The 21,398-nt window shown below is 35.7% G+C and overlaps 1 protein-coding gene across 2 annotated transcripts in view; it reads right to left on the bottom strand.

Moving 5' to 3' along the window:
• CACNA2D1 (calcium voltage-gated channel auxiliary subunit alpha2delta 1) overlaps positions 1–21,398 on the bottom strand; it is a 501,786-nt gene that overhangs the window by 192,439 nt on the left and 287,949 nt on the right. For both annotated transcript variants that reach the window (XM_059396947.1, XM_059396946.1), the window contains exon 5: positions 2,964–3,005. In XM_059396947.1, coding sequence (XP_059252930.1) covers positions 2,964–3,005 — 42 coding nt within the window. The remainder of the gene's footprint in view (positions 1–2,963; positions 3,006–21,398) is intronic.

Here is a 21,398-nt window from a genome sequence, read left to right as displayed (position 1 = left end):
TGAAAATAGTTTCTCCAAATCCTGAGCACCATTTCTTATTTTTTTTTTCTGGGCACTATTTTTAAGTTTTAAATTCTAAAGTTGATATTTTGCTTTTTATAGAGTCTCAATTTAACTTGCTAAACCTCATCTCCTGGCCTACAAGAATGAAATCTTTATGGGTATATTTATAACCTATGGTAATAATATAGACTTTTGGGGATGGGAGAAGGCAGAAAAAAAAAAAAAAAAGAAAAGAAAAAGAAAAAGAAACAAAGAAAAAACCAAACACATGGCAAGTTCACTAGGTTCACTTGCACTAATCCCTTTCTCTCTTACATAGGCTTTTATTTGAATTTATGAATAAAGATCCGTGCAGGCAAATTATGAACCTAGAGTGCTGAGCACATCTCAAGTGTTAGCAGTACTGGCCCCACTCACATTTTTCCATTTATAACGGACGTATTGCTAACTTCGCAGCATAGTGATTGAATACTATGAATTTGACTATTGAACTATTCAATGATACCACTGAGTACTAACTGGGGTGGCACGCCCTAAAAAGTTACATCTCCATCTATGCCTATGATTATTAAAATCTGGGACACAGAAAACTCGCAATTTCTATGCAAAATAAAAGAACTTTCTAATTAAGGAGCAAACTTGAGTTAAAAAAAAACTTTTAAGTGACATCAAAAATTGGACTTCTTTCATTAGTTTAGAGGAAAGAAAAACATATTTGCAATTTGGTATCATCATCTTTAGGCAACACTCAACTCGCAGACTGGACCAAGCATGTCAATCCATCCACTTTAATTACCATGAAGTCTTTGTCATAGTTTTACAAACTAACTGCTTTTGAAAAGCTATAACTCGTGTAGCACCAGGAAGGCTGATCAAGACTTAGCATAGGCAATTTAAACGACCACATAACTTTTAAATATTAAATACTAATCCTAACAGTGAAACAAAATGTCTGTTGAAAAATAATACTCATTCTAACACCAAAAAATAAACTATTTTTTAAGAGCTCTTTATTTTGAGAGAGAGAGAGAAAGCCAGTTCGAGCAGGGAGGGAGGGGCAAGGGGAAAGAGAGAGGAGAATGTCAAGTAGACTGCCGGATGAGCCCAGAGCCCAGAGCTGGGTTTCATCATCTCCAGACCTGAGCCATCAATATCATGACCTGAACTGAGATCAAGGGTCAGACCCGTAACAGACTGAGCCACACAGGCGCCTCCTCATCCCATTAATAAACTATTAAAACATTTTTTCTTAGCTGTTGGTTTGCCCTTAATAAACCTCCTACCTCATTAAAATGATATATATAATTATCATAAAAGGATAACTGTTATCATAAAAGCAGCAGCAAAACACCTATGGCTAGTAAAAAGAAAACACTTTTTTTTTTAAAAGATTTTATTTTACTTGACAGAGAGAGAGATCTCAAGTAGGCATAGAGGCAGGCAGAGAGAGTGAGGGAGAAGCAGGCTCCCCACTGAGCAAAAAGCCTGATGTGGGGTTCGATCCCAGGACCCTGAGATCATGACCTGAGCCAAAGGCAGAGGCCCAACCCAATGAGCCACCCAGGTGCCCCAAAAGAAAACGCATTTTAAAACAATCCTAGTTCTTCATTTATTAAATGGAGAAAACATAATCTCCTCCTTCCTTCATAGTGTCATCATAGGAATTAAATAAAAGAATTTGTATAGACCGGTTAGCAGCATGCAGGGAAAATTAGTGCTCAGTAAACTATGAAGGTTCCACAGAAGCAGCAGTGCAATTTGGAAAGAGGTGGCATCTCAAGCAAACTACCTTGTATTGTTTTTAAAGATTTTTTGAAGGCCAGATTAAGTAGCTGGAATAAAGTAGCATATACACATGTGTTTTGATTCAGATTAAAAAGTGAATAACAGGGGCGCCTGGGTGGCTCAGTGGGTTAAGGCCTCTGCCTTTGGCTCAGGTCATGATCCCAGGGTCCTGGGATCGAGCCCCGCATCGGGCTGTCCGCTCCGCGGATAGCCTGCTTCTCCTCTCTCTCTTTCTACCTGCCTCTCTGCCTACTTGTGATCTCTGTCTGTCAAATAAATAAATAAATAAAATCTTTCTTTTAAAAAAAAGTGAATAACAAATAATCTATTTTTTAAATATTTGTTTTACTTGTTCACTGATAAATCACTCTAAGCTCACGGAAGAACACAGAAAACACAAGAAGTCCTCAACAAACATTTCTGGATATACTCGTTAGTGCTTATACATACTTTTCCCCAATAGAAAAGTCACAGATATGAGAATTTAAATCAACTTAAGCGTAAAATTTTGTTTTGTAATTTTGCAAATGCTTCCATCATAAGCTAATTACAACATCTCCCAGAAGTCTGTCCAAAGATGGCATCATAAGAAGTAACTTCTCTGTGCTAAAATAATCCACATTGGAACGTCATCTGAGTTTGTATACGACAGTCATCAGTTTAAAAAGATAGAATGAACACCCACTAGGCTTCAAAAATTGGCTGGGCAAGTCCAGCTGGTGCACCGTTTCTAGGGTGTCATTCACACGTTAGGGGAAATAAGGGTTGCCCCTGGTGTGTGCAGGTCAGGCCAGAGGAGACCTGCGTTGTAACCCGGGTGACAAGAGTTGGGTGACAGAGATGGATGGGACCCAACCTCAGTCTGCCACATAACTGATAGAGTGCAGGGTATCTGAGCCAGTGCAATGGACTGAGGTCTGGACAGGGACAGAGAGTTCAGATCCAGAGAGACACATGGCGTTTCCACCCCAGAAGACGCCCAGGATAATTTGTTAAAGATCATATAAGCCCTAAGATTCATCATTACCCTGTTAGGGCCAACCAGTAATACTGCTTACCGCTATAGAACATCTTCTGAAAAACTCAACCTGCTAGGTCAGCTTGTTCTGTAACGCCAGTCATCCTAGTGCATTTCAGTTTATCTTGAAATTTAATGTGAAACTTTTAATACTCACATCAAGATCATCCTTTGCATTGTAGTAGACAACTTCATTGCTCTATAAAAAAAAGAAAAGAAGAGTGCTTTATTGATATGAGTAAAAATGTAAAAATATACTGGATCAAGCACTGAACACATTTTAGGCATATTTTAAATAATAAACCTCTCATGATATTCTTCTCATAAAACACTCCACAAAGATCCATAAAGATTAGCCAATATTTTCTAAAAACATTTTAAAACACTGTATCTGTGATATTGAAAAGTACATTCTGCACTGAGGAAAAAAGATCTCAGTATAGGTCTGAGACCCATTTGTCAAGAAAAAATAAAGAATGCATGATGCAAAGAAGTTATATACACACACACTTACAACACACACACACACACACACACAGAGAAATCCCTAAATCATGAAATTATGAATAGAATAATTCAAGAAAAATGTGAGAATGCGCCTTGTTATACTTCGCTGACAATGCGACTTTTAATATATATATATATCACGTTGAAATTAGTAAGGCAGGGTGTATCTGGACGGTACTGGCAGAAATTTCTTCATGATTCAGAAAAGGGATCAGGAATAATTGAATTTAGATAGCAAAAAAAATCAGACTCTCTAACACACTGATACTATCATATTCTCCCAAAGTGGTGAAGAAGCATTGGATTTTCAAAAATAAATGTATTCAGACATTTCTGCCAGCCACCAGTGTTGCTGAAATACACCAAAACTATAAATTATGGATATAAATCGTTGGAAAATGGAAAGGAAAGAATGAACAAAATGGTGGTCAAGGAATTTAAAAGTTTTATTCTTTGAGACATCAAGGTTAGTTCTATGCACTGTTAAAATAATCCACTTATACTAATTTATTTTTCCTTTCTTCTCCTGAACTGATTGAAAATATAATCCATCTTCCATACATTTTCAGTAGTAATCAGAGGACTATGTGAAAAATGTGTTTTCTGTGTCTCTTTAACATCAAAAACATGGACACTCTAAAACTGTATTAAAAGAAAATGGAATACACATTTTTAAAAAGAAAATTCCTCCAAAAAACTCAATAAATCAGTGCTTCTTAAAATATACATCACCTCCACTACAAATCACTAGTTCTTCAAGACATTCCATGGCCATATGACTTTAGAATAAACAATGAAGTTAAAACCTCTTTTTTGCTCGAGTCTCAGTATATGAATGTACATTATACATTTTCAAGAATAAAACAGACCTTGTTGTGTTTCTCAAATTTAATTGCTGCCGAATCGGTCTCTCTTTTTTAATTTGAGAAATATATCATGAGCCTGAAGTTCTATAAAAGATTGCTCTAAGACCAAATAAATCAAAAACTGTATTAATAAATAACAGAATACATACTTCATGATAGTGAATGAAACCATGACTTTGAATTTATTTCATTTAGAATCAACAGCTCTAAAAATTACCATTTAATTAATTCTTTTAAAAAGAACTAAGTAGCTAAAGAATTTAAACATGCATAAAAGTTCTACTTCCTGAAGCATTTCTTACAGCATTAATTTTGTAACAAAGTTAAAACACAAAATCAGAATTCATCACATACACAAAGCAAGAGAATCTTCTGAATCCACCAGAGCCCCAAATCTAATTACTAGTTTATTGATCCCTCTTGCAACTCTGTAATTTATACTTAGGAGACAATTTTCAACTTAAAATGTGGATTCCATCAAAAGATAAAATATTGAATAAGTTTATCTTCATTTCAGACTTTATTTCTGCCGACTCCTTCCTCATATTTATAGAACTGAAATGTAGAAAACAAGGTGAAACTGCATTACATTTTAAGTGATTCAACATCATTATTTTCAACATTCATTAAATATCTAGATGCACACACTCCTGTTCAAAGAGTGATGCAAAATAAGTTAAATGTAACTATCCCTATCCTTTAGATAAAATAACAGATACAGATCAATTATATAAAACAACTAATATGTTTAGACTTACATTTGCCCCATGGTACTAGAGTGAATGGACTAAACTGTTTAATTTTTTTTTTCTTATATGTGGCACAGGGTCACATATAAAGACAAAAAAGAATTTAATTAAATCTAAAATTAAGAGTATCACATACAATGTCAAAAGAGTATAAAGTATGACAACAAAATGCTAATTTCAACTAAAACTATGTATTTTGATTCTAGTACAATAAAGTGTGCCTGAAATAAAAATAAAAAGGAAGAAAATCTAAGTTTGAGAATTTTTCAAATGTTTTTCCTCTCGTTACTACACTATATTTTATGCAAAATCCTATTACTTCTCTTCTAGAAACTCTATATTGCTTCTAAAACTTATGCAAATGTGTTCTGCAAAATTTACTTGAATTTTATGCATTTGCACAAGGCTTTCTAGACTCCAGAAGACACAAGATCCTCAAAACTCATCTTATTTTTCTATTAAGTAAACTGGGAAAACAAAACCAACACCTTAGTCATAAAATTATACTGCATATACAATAACCATACTCATTGTAACTGGGATATTTTATATTTCTACTTTTTAAAAGCTTCCTTTAGGGGTTCCTGGGTGGCTCAGTCAGTTAAGTGTCTGCCTTCGGACTAAGCCCCATGTCAGGGTCTCCGCTCAGCAAGGAGCCTGCTTTTCCCTCTCCCTCTGCCTGCCGCTTCCCGTTTGTACATGCACTCTCTCTATCTCTGTGTCAAATAAATAAATAAAATCTTTTTTAAAAAGTAGCTAATTAAATACGTGTTCTTAGACAGTTTGTCATGATTTAATAGAACAAAGACCATAATGGAATTGATTAAGTCCACTGTCTTCAAACAGAATTTCTTCTTCACCCATATGTGTTTCTCTAACCCTAAACTTTGCAGGGAGAGCATGCACATTTCATCTATTCCCTGATTTTACCTAACAGAAAAGCTCAACTGATCCCCTTCCATAAGCATAAATCTATGTAGGGCATCAGGATTTGGGGAAACTGTCGTGGCATTGAATTTGTCAAGTATAAGCACACTTACATGGTAGTATGAGACCGAAATTAATGGCAAACATTCACAGAACATTTAATTTGTATAACCATGTATAAATAATTTGTCCACTCTCAGTTCCTCATGCTTTCTTACAGAGAATTACAATTATTTATTTTATTGTGGCTTTTGTTTAGGGTTGGAAGAGTGGCTCAGAAAGAATTTTAAATATAAGCTTGAGGAAGAGTCTAATTTGGTAAAGACATAATTCTCTTTCCTATCATATTCATTTATAGCTATCTCTTCTGCTATATAAAAATACATGACATGTGTAGCTATGTTAAACTACATCAGTCTGAAATCAAATCGCTCAAAATATATCCATACCCAATCCCAACAGGATTGGGGTAAAAGATAATTCTCAGGAATAAAGGGCAATCCACACTGAATCAGCCCAATTCTTATGTTCTGGTGTCTTATAGGAGCGAATGTCAGTTAAAATTAACACTGTGCTAAAAGAAAGTTAGGAAACCAAATTGTATAAAAAACAATTAAATGGCCTGAGGAGGGAAGAATTAAAAAAAAGAAAGAGGAGGTACCAGTTGAATTCTTTCTTCCTTTACAGGCCCTTGCCTCTGTGCCACTTAGACTGTATACAAGGAGATTTTGGGGTCTCCCAACCAACAGAGGGAGCCACACGTCACTCATTCAACAATACTTTGGCGGCCTCACTCTGTACTGTTTCGGAGAAACAAAAATGAAGACTCTGCCCTGACTGTAAGAAGCAAGTTCCTCACCTTGCTGATACACAAGTGGCCAGAATATCAGAGTCAGTTGCTCTGATCTGCTATAATTGAAGACTATCTCTTGTCATTGTTGGATGACATGACCACACAAACCGAAACTTTCTCAGGTTTCAAAATAGATGAGAATTAAGAACTTCACAGAGTTAAAACATCCTCTTCTATTTCTAATCAATTCAAGCATGTGTGGATGTGCATGTGTGTGTGTGTGCGTGTGTGTTTCTCATTCACTCACCTATCCTACCACTCAAAGCTCCCTCAATCCCTCTTCCAGAAAATAGAGTTATGTCAGTTATCCTTTAATATTTTAAAATGATGGCATATAAGCTAATTATCATAGGCACAGAATACAAAATTGAGTCATCTTGTTTTTCTACTATTGTTCTGGCTAGATGTTTTCATGCAAATTATCAAACATCATCATCTTGGAAGGTATTTACACTCCAATACAAAAGTTTTTAGTGGATTTTAGGGTATTACATGCAGTATGATAGGATAAAGCCAGCAATGGCCTCAAACCAGATTCAAGATTACTGAAACCTTTAGAGAGCTATTTTTCATCATTTGAGCACCACCAGATGACAAGAACAAATTGTTTTGTTTCTGATTTTTAACCAAGTAGTTCAGTTATTTATTATCTCCTCCAAACAAATTTACCCAAATGTTCCATGCTAATATAATACTGCCGCTTGCTGAAATTTAAAGCTTCCCCTAGCAACTTGAGAGATAAATTACTTCAGTGCCCATTGTCTTCTGGGAGTCAAAATTAAATCTGGGCAAAACAGACCATTCCATCTTAAAAACGTATATTGTGAGTGACAGTCCCTTACATGCCACTCTCCTATAAAAGCTGGCCTCTGATGAATAGAATAAATTTATGTTAAACATCGGAAGCAGAAGTACAAAGCTTCCACATGGAAGTGAGATGGTGCCAAAGATTTAAATATTGGAACCGAAAATCGGGATTTTAGAGCCAACATCTGAAATATATGACACATTCAAAATCCAAATAGAGATTAAATTCCTGTCCAATTTACTAATTCTCTTTTCTTGGCTGCACACCTGACTCTGCACATGATCCACAGCCTGACAAATGGTGAGCAACCGTATTGTCTGCTAAAGTTGCTTTAAAAAAAAAAAAAATTCCTTTTTTTTTTTTTTTTTTAAAGATTTTATTTATTTGACAGAGAGAGAGATCACAAGTAGGCGGGGTGGTGGGGAGAAGCAGGATCCCTGCCGAGCAGAGAACCGGATGAGGGGCTCGAATCCAGGACCCTGAGACCATGACCTGAGCCGAAGGCAGAGGCTTAACCTGCTGAGCCATCTAGGTGCCCCTAAAACTCCCATTCTTAATTGTTCATCACTCTTCAGTTTCAAAAAATGAAGTCAGTTAGACAAATATTAAGGACACTCTTGTAAAAGGAGAGGGGAAAAAGGATACTCTTGTTATCAATGAGTTGTGTTAATGGTTTCTACCTACCAAGATCCACATACTGTGTAGCCCAAATCAGTTACAATGTAAATATACTGATTCATACATCTTTGTAACAACCTGACCTGGTAAACCTACACACCACTGCCATTGACCTGTGCTCAAGTCAACCAGGGTACAAGGGACGCAATAATCATAGCACTGCAAACCTGTGTGAATACAAGAACTTAGGAACCTACTACGTATGTGTCACTGTGTGTGCATGCATGTGTGGCGGTGGGTAGGGGTGGGTAGTGGTTGGTGAATGTGAGCAAATCTTCCCAAAGAGAGCTGAGAGTGGTTGACACAGTAATCTAAAGACGGGGGCTTTTGGGGGGAAAAAATTACATCTTATTTTTTGTATTTGAGAAAGAGCAGGAGTGGGGAAGGGGCAGGAGGAGAGGGAGAAGCACAGTGTCACTGGAGCAAGGAGCCTGACACTGGGCTCAAGAGGTGGGGCTCCATCCCAGGACCCCAGGATCATGACCTGAGTGGAAGGCAGATGCTTAACCAACTCAGCCACCCAGGCACCCCGAAAAAAAGTATTTTTTATGTCACTGGATACATGAGCATGCTACTGCTGAAAATAAAAAGGAAAACTAAAGATGGGCACATTCCATTTGGATGTCAGTGTCAACAGATTACTGGACTGAAGGCGTGAGAAAAACCTACATTCACATCATGACAAAAGACAACTGATGTAAAGTGTCTACCACAGTGCTTGGCACACAATATTCGCCCTGTATGTTATCAACTCTTATTCTATATATTGAAAAAGAAAAATCAGGAATATCCACAGAAGTTATCTGTTAGCTTTAGCTTGTAGTTACATATGAACTAATGTAAATGGTCATCATTTTTATTTTTCTTAGACTAGTTAGTATGCTGAGTCTATTTAATTCATTAAAGTCCCTTCTTCACGAATTCCACAGAGCACCCTGGAGAAGAAAGGTGATTATTAGTTGCTGTTAATATTTTAATCTGATATATTAAATGAGGTAATTCATTAAAAAGTCAAATATAGGGGTGTCTGGATGGCTCATTTGGAAGTGCATGCAACTCATGATCTCAGGGTCATGAGTTCGAGCCCCATGTTGGGTATAGAGACTACTTAAAAAATTATAGAATAAGTCTAATACAGATGGTAATGTGTGAAGGTTTTATATGCATCCTGTCCATTAAATCTGTTACTGTCCTTCCAATTTCTCTGTGATTCTAAATTTACTCTTTCTAACCCCACATCTCCTTTACACCTCCATCCTCACAGGCTCCTGCCTGGAAAAATTCCAGCTCTGTATTAAACCAAAAGCTTGTGCATCCATTTGAACACCCAAACTGGGGCATCTGGCTGAAGAAAATTATATAAACGCCTTTGCATAGAGTAAGTCAACGGTCCTCATGTTTTAACAACCATAGTAAACATGAGGATTTGCTTTGTTAGATTTTTTTTTTTTTTCCTACTCAGAAACTCTACCGACTGTGGAGAACCATTTCTTCCAATCATGTGATTCAGTTGGCTGGCAAATTATACTAGCTCACTTCTCTGACCAGAGAAACTCAGAGATGCCAAAATCTATGCAATGATAGTATCTCATTTCCCTTTCCATTCTTAGGAAGATTCTATTTCTTCAGGAGTAGTTATGGTTGTAAAAGCTGAAATGCTTAAAGTCTGAATCCTTATGTGACAGAGGCTACTTCCGTCTGTTTGTTCTCAGTGATAGAACCAGTAATTTATTACTTATTATTATTTTTAGGCTTGTTAGGTTAGGTTTTCTAAACTCTTACAACTGATAGTACTAATACAATACCAAAGTCCCTACAATAAGGGTTTTTTTTTTTTTTTTCCATTCTAATTCTGTTACTAGCAGTCAATACTATTTGCTTAACTGACTGAGCCATCCAAGTGCCCCCAATATAACAATTTATTAGGGCGCCTGTGTGGCTCAGTCGGTTAAGCGCCTCCCTGGGCTCAAGTCATGTTACCAGGATCCTGGGATTGAGTCCTACATCAGGCTCGCTGCTCAGCCGGGGAGCCTGCTTCTCTATCTCCCTCTGCCTACCGCTGCTCCCCCCGCTCCTCGCTTGTGCTCTTTCTCTCTCTCAGTCAAATAAATAAAATCTTAAAAATTCTACTAAAGATGGAAGTGTGATACTGTTGCTAAGATGGTGTTCAATGATCAATGAATACAATAGAAAAATATAGGGATTCTACTCTTTCTCTGAACTCTCAAGCATTCATTCATAAGAAATATATACTGAGCATTATACAGATGTCAAACTTTATGCCAGAAATCCAAATACGTGTGCTTTTTTAGACTGACTTGTAAAATTAAACTAGTGAGACACTAACAATGAAGTGTCTAATATTCTTTGAGACACATTCCTTTGTCTTATCTGTTCTTTTAATGTTGACTTATAATGTTTTAAAATGTGAATTTAATTTAATACTAATTTTTTTAGCTTAATGGAAGAAGAAAGAACTGGAAAATCACTTTATCCTTTTTAAAGCTTATTTCTACTTTCAGCAAACAGCATTTTACATTTATTCATCAAGTAACTGCTATTATGTATTTGTAATATTACAGTTGCTATGTTCTTTAGGTTTCCATTATGTTGGTAGTAAATAGAAGAATTCCTTAGTAACTGCCCCAGCACATTAACCAATCAATGAGCCAAAGTCCTCTAAGAAAAGTAGTCACAGCAAAAGATAATAGACCCAGGTGTCTTTGCTATAGCTAATTACCTAATTACAAAGACGCTCAAGTACTCCATCCCCAAGCCATACTATGAGGCTAGCAACACAATTGGAAAGATCACCCTACATGGAAAAAAATAATTGTAATATTCGCCAAAGGAGACGTCTGCATAAAAGCAATTTAAAAATAAACCGAGGGAAAAAAAGAGAGAAGATTAAATTATTTGATTTGAGTAGAGACAGCATTGTATTATGTGTCTATTCAGTGCTTGCTCAAAGTCTGCAATGTTGTATGAACTACTACTGAATGGACAGATAAATGAATAAATGAATAACATAAGCCTAGAAGGAGCTATCAGAAATTCTAGACTAAAAAGAAGAACAAAACACACACAAATGTACATATGTGCACACACACAATGCATCAGAGTAGAGAAAAAGTATGTAGCTTTAAAAAAAAGTTCCAACTAAGTCAAAGTGTATACCACTTTCACTCTAAAAGAAATCAAAGAGGAATTCCAATTGGGCTGTGATTTCAAAGCTCCTTGGTTGTTGAACTTCAAAGATCAATTCCTATTAAACAGTAAAAGCTACAGTAATTTATTTCTTTATCTGATAAACTTCAATAGAATCTGCCTGTAAGGTTTTTTTTTTTTCTTAGTGCTTCAAATAAAATTGATAAATAATATTATTTAAACTGCAGAAGAAAAGCAAAAGCAGAATATGAGAAGATAAACATATTATTTTTCTTCAGCTACCAAATCCCCCAGGAAACTCAGCCCAGAATTGGACAAACACATCTATAATGCTGAGGAACTTGCTTTAATCTCCTTTAATCTAAAACTCTAATGAAGGTTTGGGTATAATCATCTAAAACATTAAAACTTAATCCCCCAACATATTCTATTTTTTATGCTTCTTCCTATTGACTTTGATTTTCTTGACTCGTGATCAAAGTTAACAGCACTTGATCATAACAATATATGATGTCCTAGTATTAGAGCCATGTTCATTTGTTCAATTGTAATATTAGCACTGCCTTTTCAAATTAATCATTATCAACTTCAGAAAATTATCATACCAACACAATCTATCAAGACTTAAACTATGACCAATCATTTACTGAGCATAAAATAATCTGGCCAAAATCAGAGCTTTAAAGAACAGTAAACTAATAACCATTATATCAATTTAGTTTCTCTTTCATTGGGCTTAAGGGACTGTATAGGATGGGAAAGAAGGAGGAGAAGAGATTTTAATAATGTGTGCATTACATGAGGGGCATTTGCATAGACCATTAAATGTTATATAAAATTTCCTGAACAGGGACGGCCTGGGTGGCTCCGTCAGTTAAGCGTCTGACTCTTCATTTCAGCTCAGGCCATGATCTTGGAATCCTGGGATTGAGTCCTGTGTCTGACTCTGCACAGGGCCTGGAGTTTGCTTAAGATTCCCTCTCCTCTGTCCCTCCTCCCTCCCATGTGCATGCTCTCCCCCTCTCTCTCTAAAATAATAATAATAATATTCTGATTATATCACAGATATGATCTTATTGAAAATAATACATTGATAAAAACATAATTAACCTTATATCATGGTATCATTTTGCTTTTTGATTTCCTTTCCCTTCTTCCTCTCCATCCCAACTCCCCACTATGGAGAGAATCAGTTTGGCACTCTAAGTTGAATATTGGGGTTAATATAAATACACCATTGTTCAGCCCGGGTATTTCATTAGGTTTAAGTTCCTATCAGGCAGGCAATAGTTTTAAAAGCCACTCTTATTAGAGAACAGACTTCTAAATTTAAGAAAATAGGTAACTTTATATAGAAAGATAAAACTAGAAATTCTAAACCATAAGCGAGAGTTAGAACACAACATATGGAATAAGGGATGTTCCTTACCATGAGGAAATAACTGCTGAGATTTTCCTGAGTTGGGTTGGAAGTGTACAGAGAGCATGAAGAGTGAAATATACATGGCCTCGCTCCTTTTACCCATAGAAAACAGTAAGAAACGAAAGAATTGGGAGAAATTGTAGAGGAGTGGCAAACTGCCACTTTTCCTATTTGGAATTCTGGAATTATGGTCTTTTCACACCTGGAAAGTAGCCATAAACCTTTTCTTGTTGTGGAAAATTTCCCCCACTTTCTCACTTCAAATCACAGTTAAGTACCCCTGTTAATATCTGTCACAGCACCTTCTGACATTTTCCTCCTCTCTAAATCAGGGAGAACAAGAGTAGGTAGGAACCTCACTGGTTTGTTGTGTGGAATTAACAAGTAAAAGCCAGATCCAAAGATCAGCTAAACCCCCTTCCTTGACCCTTGAACTTATCACAATATATTGTGTTCACTTGCCTAAGCACTGTAAGGGGAAAGACACTATCTTGATCATCTTTGTACTCAACGTCTGGCTGGAGGTCCATCTGGCTGGAGGTCCATCAAAAATTACATGCCAATGACTGAACTGAATGAGCCTGCCTTCCTCACAGTTGTTGAATGGCCTGCTTAATGATCTTTATCCTCTACAGACAAGGTCTTTAAGAACAGGTTTCCACCCCTGCCTTCAGTTTGGTTCCCCTAGAAACAGACATTCAATTAGGATTTAAGCACAGATAATCAACGAGAGAGGTGATCTCAGGACATAATAATAGGAGAGTAGAGAAGTGAGACATGGAGACAATGGATTTCGATGTGATGTGTGTTAAAGAGCAGGTGGGCAACTGGGGTTCAGTTCCTGTGGGAATCACTGTTTATCAAGGGTAATATTCGCCAGTACTGGTCATCATTGCTTGGAGATGTTTGTTTCCGCAAATTTCTGTCCCCACTGAGGGCACTCAAGCAAAGATTTGCAGATGCTTGAGTAGAAAGCTACAGGAGTGAGTGAGTGTGTGTGTGTGTGTGTGTGTGTGTGTGTGTGTGTATTCACGTGTGTGTGCTGAGAAGATGTGGGCCGGAAATCAACATCTATCACAGACACTCAGTGTTGTAGAAATATTTACTGAGCACATGACTGAGTCAACAAATGGCTTTAAGCCCTTAAACAGTGTGACTTTCTTAGGCTTTGGTTCCTCAACTACAAAGTGATGACTCAGTCGATAAATATGGTCTCTAGAATACTTCCACCTATATATTTTGATATTTCCACTGAGTAAGTGTTTTGTTTTAGATCACACACACGAAGATCCAGGAGCTATGTTCATCTCTTTCGTTCAGTGAGCCTTTGATTACTTTCTCTTCTCCTGTGAACACGCAACAGAATTTAAAGAGATCTCTTTTAGTTCTGAAAGACAAAGGCAGTGCTGCTTCTTTTTTTTTACTTGAAATTCCTCTGACATATTTCTTTAGAAACAGGTACAAGTGCAAGAAGCTCTACATCATTATTTTTCTTTGTATCTTGAAAGATCAAGTCAAAGTATATTCACTTATCCCTGAAAAACAATAACCATTTTTCTAAGGATGCAGGTGTGGAGATAGAAACACTCCCCAAATAGCTTGAATGAACTGCTTTTTAAGATGTAAATATGAAAAAAATCCAACCCCTTTACTCCTACCAAAAAACAACCTGGAAATCTCTCCATTAGAGCATAAAGTAAGTGTTCTAGATCAACCGCTGCTACCTTTCATTAATATAATGGAAGACTATTCATGTATGTTTAACTAAAGTAGGAATCATGGTTTTTTTTCCTAGGGGCTGGATTACAGTTTAAATCTGTACTACCTCTCTGTGAAAATAGTTTCACTAACAGTACAAAGAAAGGAAGGCTGCTGCAGAAGAATTGAATAGAATAAATTCTGACATTTCAGAAGACCCCCCCATTCCAGCTGAATAATACAGAATCACTTTGGAAACAAAAAAATTCTTACCAGTCTATACTTCATTAGCCTAGTTTTAGTAACTGTATTTATTTTTTTTTTTTAGACTTTAATTTTTTATTTTTTATAAACATATATTTTTATCCCCAGGGGTACAGGTCTGTGAATCACCAGGTTTAAGTTGTATTTCAAACAGCTTTTTTCAATTCAAACTCTTCACTCAGATATAACTTGTCTCTAATTAAAACATGCATAATTGTTAAAGTGTTAATTTATGAAAGCCACAATCCAAAAGATTCTCAAGGAATTCAGAAGACTCTCAACATACTCTTCATTGCATTTTGTCTGTTGTCCAAAATTTTTAAAAAGAGGGATGGAGAAAGGAAATTCTGTGGACTAGCCTTCTTCCCTCAAACATACTTTATACATTATTCATTTTGATTTTCATAATGTGCAATTTTTAAGGAAATGTAATCTTTTTTTCTTGAGAGTATTAATTAAAGACACTTTTCAAAATATTACAGAGTTGTACCAAGCAGAGGCAACATGATGTAATACAAAGGACAACTTTAAAAATCTGAATTCTATTTTTCAGTTCAATTATTAATTTGTTGACAAATAAATTAATCTCTCCAAAGTTGTCTGTCTCCTAATTTATCACCTGGACAAAGAGCTCCAACTTGAAAGGGTGGCATGATAATATAATGGTATAATTTAACTGAAAGAACTTTGTAAATTTTGAATGTATATATATACATATACATACATACATATGTATATTAGTTATATATATACACATACATATGTGTGTGTGTGTGTGTGTATATATATATATAACTAATATTATTATCTGGTATTCAAATTATATTTAGACTGTTTTATGCAATTATAACCAAGGCCATGATTTAAGTTCCCAGAAAACATTTGTGTAATATAATTATACAAGAAGAATACAATAAAGGAAGTTGAAATATCAAATAAAAATTTTCAGAAACAAAACAAAAAAAAATAAGGTATTCATCTTGGCTAAGAATAAGCAATGAAATTTAGATAGTTTCAAATAAGAAACTGAGGACAAAGGAAATTGATCAGCTAAAGAACTTGCCTAAATGAAGATATTTCAATCACAAGAGGCTGGTGTCACTTCAGTGGAGAGCAAAAATCCTGCAGAGAAGCCAAGCCAATTATAGAGTTGTCTACATTTTAAACACATGCTTCCAGATGTGTTACTGAACAAAGGAATACATCAATGTACTCATCTTTTGATCATATTGGCTTCTTTCCTAATGCATAAGAAAATCAGTATGAAAAATATTTTACATACAAAGAACCAAGAATTTCAAAGTCAATATCCAGGTGAGAAGTGGGAAGAGAAGGTATTAGCAGCCAATTAACCTTTACAGACACAATTTCCTCTCTACAAAATTAGAAGGCTATGTTTTTTCCTCCAATCTGTTGTATATTTTGGACACTTTCATGGATTATTTGTTTGGTAAAAATATAGCAGTTCTAGAAACACCCAAGAAGAACAAGTAAACTAAAAGCATGGCAAGTGAAATTATCATTTATATCTTACATGTTAAATGTAAATTTTTCAAACAGTATACAATAGATGAGAGAAACCTAAAACTGATTAATCAAAGTTGATAAGTATTAATATACATTATGTCCTCTTCTGTCCCCATCAAGTAAATGGTAGAAAAATCAGTTATGTAACGGACCTAGTATTGTTTACAAACTTAAGTTTAAAATTCCTCAGAAAAAGAAATCATAGCTCAATAAATATAAAAAGTTGAGGAAACCTTGGGCTAAGAATTTTTAGGTATGAGCTTTAGAAAATCTTAGTACTTTGGCACTGAGAGATAAAATAGAGATCAGAGGATACCCAATTGAATGTGAATTTTGGATAGTGACTCTTTTTAGTAAAAAGTATGTTTCAAACCTATACTAAAAATATATTTGTTGTTTATATGAAATTGAAATGTAATCGGGCACCCTATATATTATGTACTAAATCGACCAACCCTACTTTGTAAGATACTATTATATCACTTAAATATATTCCTTTTTTCTTTAAGATTTGATTTATTTATTAGACAGAGAGAGAGAGAGATCACAAGTAGGCAGAGAGGCAGGCAGAGAGAGAGGGGGGAAGCAGGCCCCCCGCTGAGCAGAGAGCCCTACTCAGGACTCAATCCCAGGACCCCAAGATCGCAACCTGAGCCGAAGGCAGAGGCTCAACCCACTGAGCCACCCAGGCGCCCCTTAAACATATTCTATATTGTTTCCATTTTATTTTATTTCCAACAATTTTTAAATTAAATATTGTTGCAGGAATGTTTGGAAGGGACAAAGATGCTGTACCATTGAACCCTAGAAATTAAATCTGGAACAATGATTTCAAAGAAGTGACATCAAAATTACAAACTTCTCCAGCCTTTAGAAAAATCTGGAGTTAAATGCACTGTATGCTTCAATATTTCCAATTTTACATATAGAATTATCTGGCATTGTTCATTTAATTTAATTCTCATTTTGAAATACATAAAGGCATCATCAAAAAGACTGCATTGATAATTCAGCAGTAGTATGTTATTTATTAATCCTTTGAGAAAAGTCAGAAAAGAGAAAGATAGCAGTTATACCTACCAACCCACAGACCACCTAAGTTGATGGCCATGATCTGACCAGCAGTCTGGTTACCTACTTAACTTCAAACCTATTATCTGATCCTTCTTTCTTTGCACACCAGGTCAAATGGTACAACTTGCCCAGAGAGAGGTTATTCCTGATGTCAATGGTACATGAAATGCTGACAACTTGGTAAAACCCACCAACCAAGAATTTTAAGTGGCACCTAAATAATGTAGTTCCTGTGGCCACCAGCTATTTTGTTGAGAAGATTATAAGTCTAGTTTCCTTCGGAATGCATGAAAAGGACACAGGACTATTTGCAATTAAAATTCTAGACAGTTATAATTTCTAAACTAAAAACAAGCGAGTCATATGCAAACAAAACAGCTAACAGAACTTATAATCCAGCAATGAAGCATTAAATTTAGCCATGAACTAACTATTTGACAGACTGGAAGAAAGGAAATTGTGATCAGTAGCATCGGTCTAGTCTGATGAAAAGGATAAACAAGATTTTTCCCTTGAGCCATATGCTTCTTCTTATACTGAGGCCTAAAGGACATTGAAAAATACAATGGCCATGGGCCTTCAAAGGTGTTTTCTCAACAAACACACGAAAAAATTCTTTAGTCAGTCTCTCTACCCTCTCTGTCCCATACACTTCCCTATAGAATAAGTATTATATGCTTGTATACATAGACAATAAACAACAATCTAATACCATTCTTTCTTTTAAGATTTTTTTCAATATTTGCCAGCACAATACTTTAAGCAAAATATTTTTAAAAATATGTGAGTTTTATACATGTGCAGAGGAAAAAGAGAACCTAAGATGACCAGCGCTCATTTTTCTTCCCAAAAAGAACACTGCAGCACATGGAACATATATACATGCTCATATAAATACTGGAAAAGACTTGCGCTGAGCTTAAAAGAGGTATAAAATAGGATTCAAAAAATGAATGCCAGCTGATCTTTGTAGAGCCAGATTTCTTTCTTTCTTTTTTTTTTTTTTAAAGATTTTATTTATTTATCTGACAGCGAGAGAGAGAGCACAAGTAATCAGAGAGGCAGGCAGAGAGAGAGAAAGAAGCAGGCTCCCTGCTGGGCAGAGAGCCTGATACGGGGCTCCATCCCAGGACCCTGAGATCATGACCTGCCTGAGCCAAAGGCAGAGACTTAACCCACTGAGCACCCAGGTGCCCCTAGAGCCAGATTTCTAAAACAAGGTATAAACAATAATAATAATCATGTTCTGCCCATTTGTGGATAATTTAGGCTGGAAAAGCATATAATCTCATGCAGTACTCTCAACGATCAACTAGATGGCTATTACAAATATCTATAGATAAGGAACTGAGGTTTAGGATGGTAAGCCAATTTCTCAAAGTTTCTCACTGAGGAGCAAAATAGAATTTGACTCTAGATTGAGCTAATACAAAAGCTCATATAATTTCCTCTAGAGCAAGTGAATGTCCTCTTTTCATTTACTCATATCACCCTAGTATTTTCTGTATGCAAATATGATGCATACACTGATAAACAATAGAAGTGTCCTTAGTACGGGAATCCTAAGTCTTAAATCTCTCAGTTTCTAAATAGCATAAATCCCTCCTGGTCATCTTCTAATTAAAATAGTATTTTTTCTGTCCTTAGTGAAAGAAAATGAGCTCCTCAGAGCCTAAACTTTCTCTAAGTTGGTCTCTGGGCTTCTTCACATCTCCCTGACTGGTTTTTGCCAGGAAGGTCAAGTCTAAGGCAGATGACCTAAAAAGAAGAAGAACAATCCAAGACTGAAAGGGTATAAAAGATAAGGTTTCATCACCTGGAAAAAAAAAAAAAAAGGTGTGAAAAATTACTATCTTCCTTACTGTGTATTGCACTAGAGAGCAACAAAAATAGCTCAAAGTTGAGGGAAACACAGTCAAGAACATCAGCAAAATACTATCATTTTTGAACAGCAATCTACTGAGCATGTCATGTTTGCTTAGATAATGTCATTATACACATGTTAATAATATTTTATTTACCACCTTCTCTAATTCTTCAAACATTCAATTTACAAAAAAAAAAAATGGAATGTGAATAAAACAGGTGCAGCTGCTTAAGAAAAAATCAGGTTTAGAACTACAAATGAATTTTTATATCATTAAAGACTTGGCATCAATATGTAAGATTTAAAAGATTAAACACACACCAAAAGGTAATTGCAAAATATCTAATGGTGTGATTTAAAAAAAAAAAGTACATAAAATATGTTGGCATGCTAGGCAGTCCACTTTATGCCCACACTTCTGCTCTAACTCAATAAACCCTGCTTTTAAATTTAGCAACAATCAGCACGTACAATGCCTATTTAATTACCCGTTTTGTTGACTTCTCTTTACTTTTGCTTTCTATGCACTTTCGGTTTCAGGTATCCTAGCAGGAAACCCTTTGTAACCAAACTGCCTTGCACAAGTCAACCTGCAGGGAAGCTCACAAGCCCTTTAAAAGTTAAACTCTTGACCTATGTCAGTTTTATCCAAGCTGGGAAATCAATCTCAAGCAACTCAGAAATCACTTCTGATTTCTCTATGTAACCAACCTGCACTCTATAATCCCACATAATATATTGTTCCCTGAGTTTTAAAGGAATTCTATATCTCTCCACATATATTAACTGCATCTCTTGAAAAGTATATAAATAATTGAGAAAACTATAATTTTACTATGACAATAAAGAAACTCCCATCGTTCTCCCCAAAACGGAGATGTTCATGTATACAACCTCAAATAACAGATTCATATACAAAATCTCAATAACCAAACTATTAACCACAATTAGCCACTTACATTTTCTTTCCTTTCTTTATTTTGAAGTGAGATAGAGGGGGAAATGAAATGGAAAGCCAAGTCAATTTCTCTCTTTCACAAAAATGTGCTTTGACTTCTTTTGCTCAAAAGCTTTAGTAAATATTCTATAATCTACTGTGAAAGTTACTTAAAATTTATAGTTTCCATATCACCAAGTTGACTAGCATTAACGTGACTATACAGACTTCCTCTCAAACCATGCAACAGATGTTTGATACCCTTAGAAATCAAAGTAGTTTGATGAATTTAATTCACTCAACAGTAACCTTGAATTTTACATCTCCTGAAGAAGTTTAAAGCTGTTGAAAGATACGGCTTTCTTGGCATTCTCAGGCAGAGCTATGAATTATAGTACAATTGCCCGTCTTCATTCTAAATTCACAAAGCTTTCAACATAGCCAACAGTGTTTTTGTAGATAGACCTTGGCTTTTCTTGTCATTGCTGTTTTTTCCTGAGATCACAAAGCATGAATCAAGGCAATTTATATTCTTTAATGAAATACCCTTGACTTCTGAGAGCACTGAGAAAAGAAGCAGCAGCAAGTAGGTCATACAAAGCCCCCATGCCAGAGAATCCAATGTTCTAAAGTTCCACGACATTCTCTTGGTGTTTATTTCATTGCCTTCAGATAAGAAAATAGTTTGAAGAAAACGGCACACATTGTGGATATTCATTTTTGGATTAAAAGTATTCAGTTTTCCACCATTCTGACTTGCAACCACAAACTAATAACTAATTATGAAAGAGAATATAGAATTAAAAGTCCGCAAGATGGGGTGCCTGGGTAGTACAATCAGTTGGGTGTCCAACTCTTGGTTTCCACTGGGATTGCGGTCTCAGGGTTGTGAGAAAAAGCTCTACATGGAGCTTTTGGCCATGTTTTGGCCTGTTGGCCTCGGTGCTGGGCAAGCTCCACATGGCCATGTTTTGGCCATGTTTTGGCCTGTTGGCCTCGGTGCTGGGCACCAGTCAGCGTGGGATTCTCTCTCCCTCTCCCTCTGCCCCTCCCACTGATGCTTGCTCTCTCACATTCTCTCTCTAAAAATAAATAAATGTTTTTAAATAATTAGTAAAATCCAGCAAGATAAAATAAATTTTAGAGATTAAAGTCTATGTTATCAAATGAAAAAGATAATTTCATGAATCAGAATTTCAGAGAAAGTTCAGGAAGCAAAGGAGCAGATTCTAAAATAGTACCAGAA

The sequence above is a fragment of the Mustela nigripes genome, chromosome 4 (assembly GCF_022355385.1).
Source record: "Mustela nigripes isolate SB6536 chromosome 4, MUSNIG.SB6536, whole genome shotgun sequence".
NCBI classification, from domain to species: Eukaryota; Metazoa; Chordata; class Mammalia; order Carnivora; family Mustelidae; genus Mustela; species Mustela nigripes.
The sequence above is the reverse complement of the archived record's forward strand: the minus strand, read 5'-3'. Positions and strand labels throughout refer to the sequence as shown.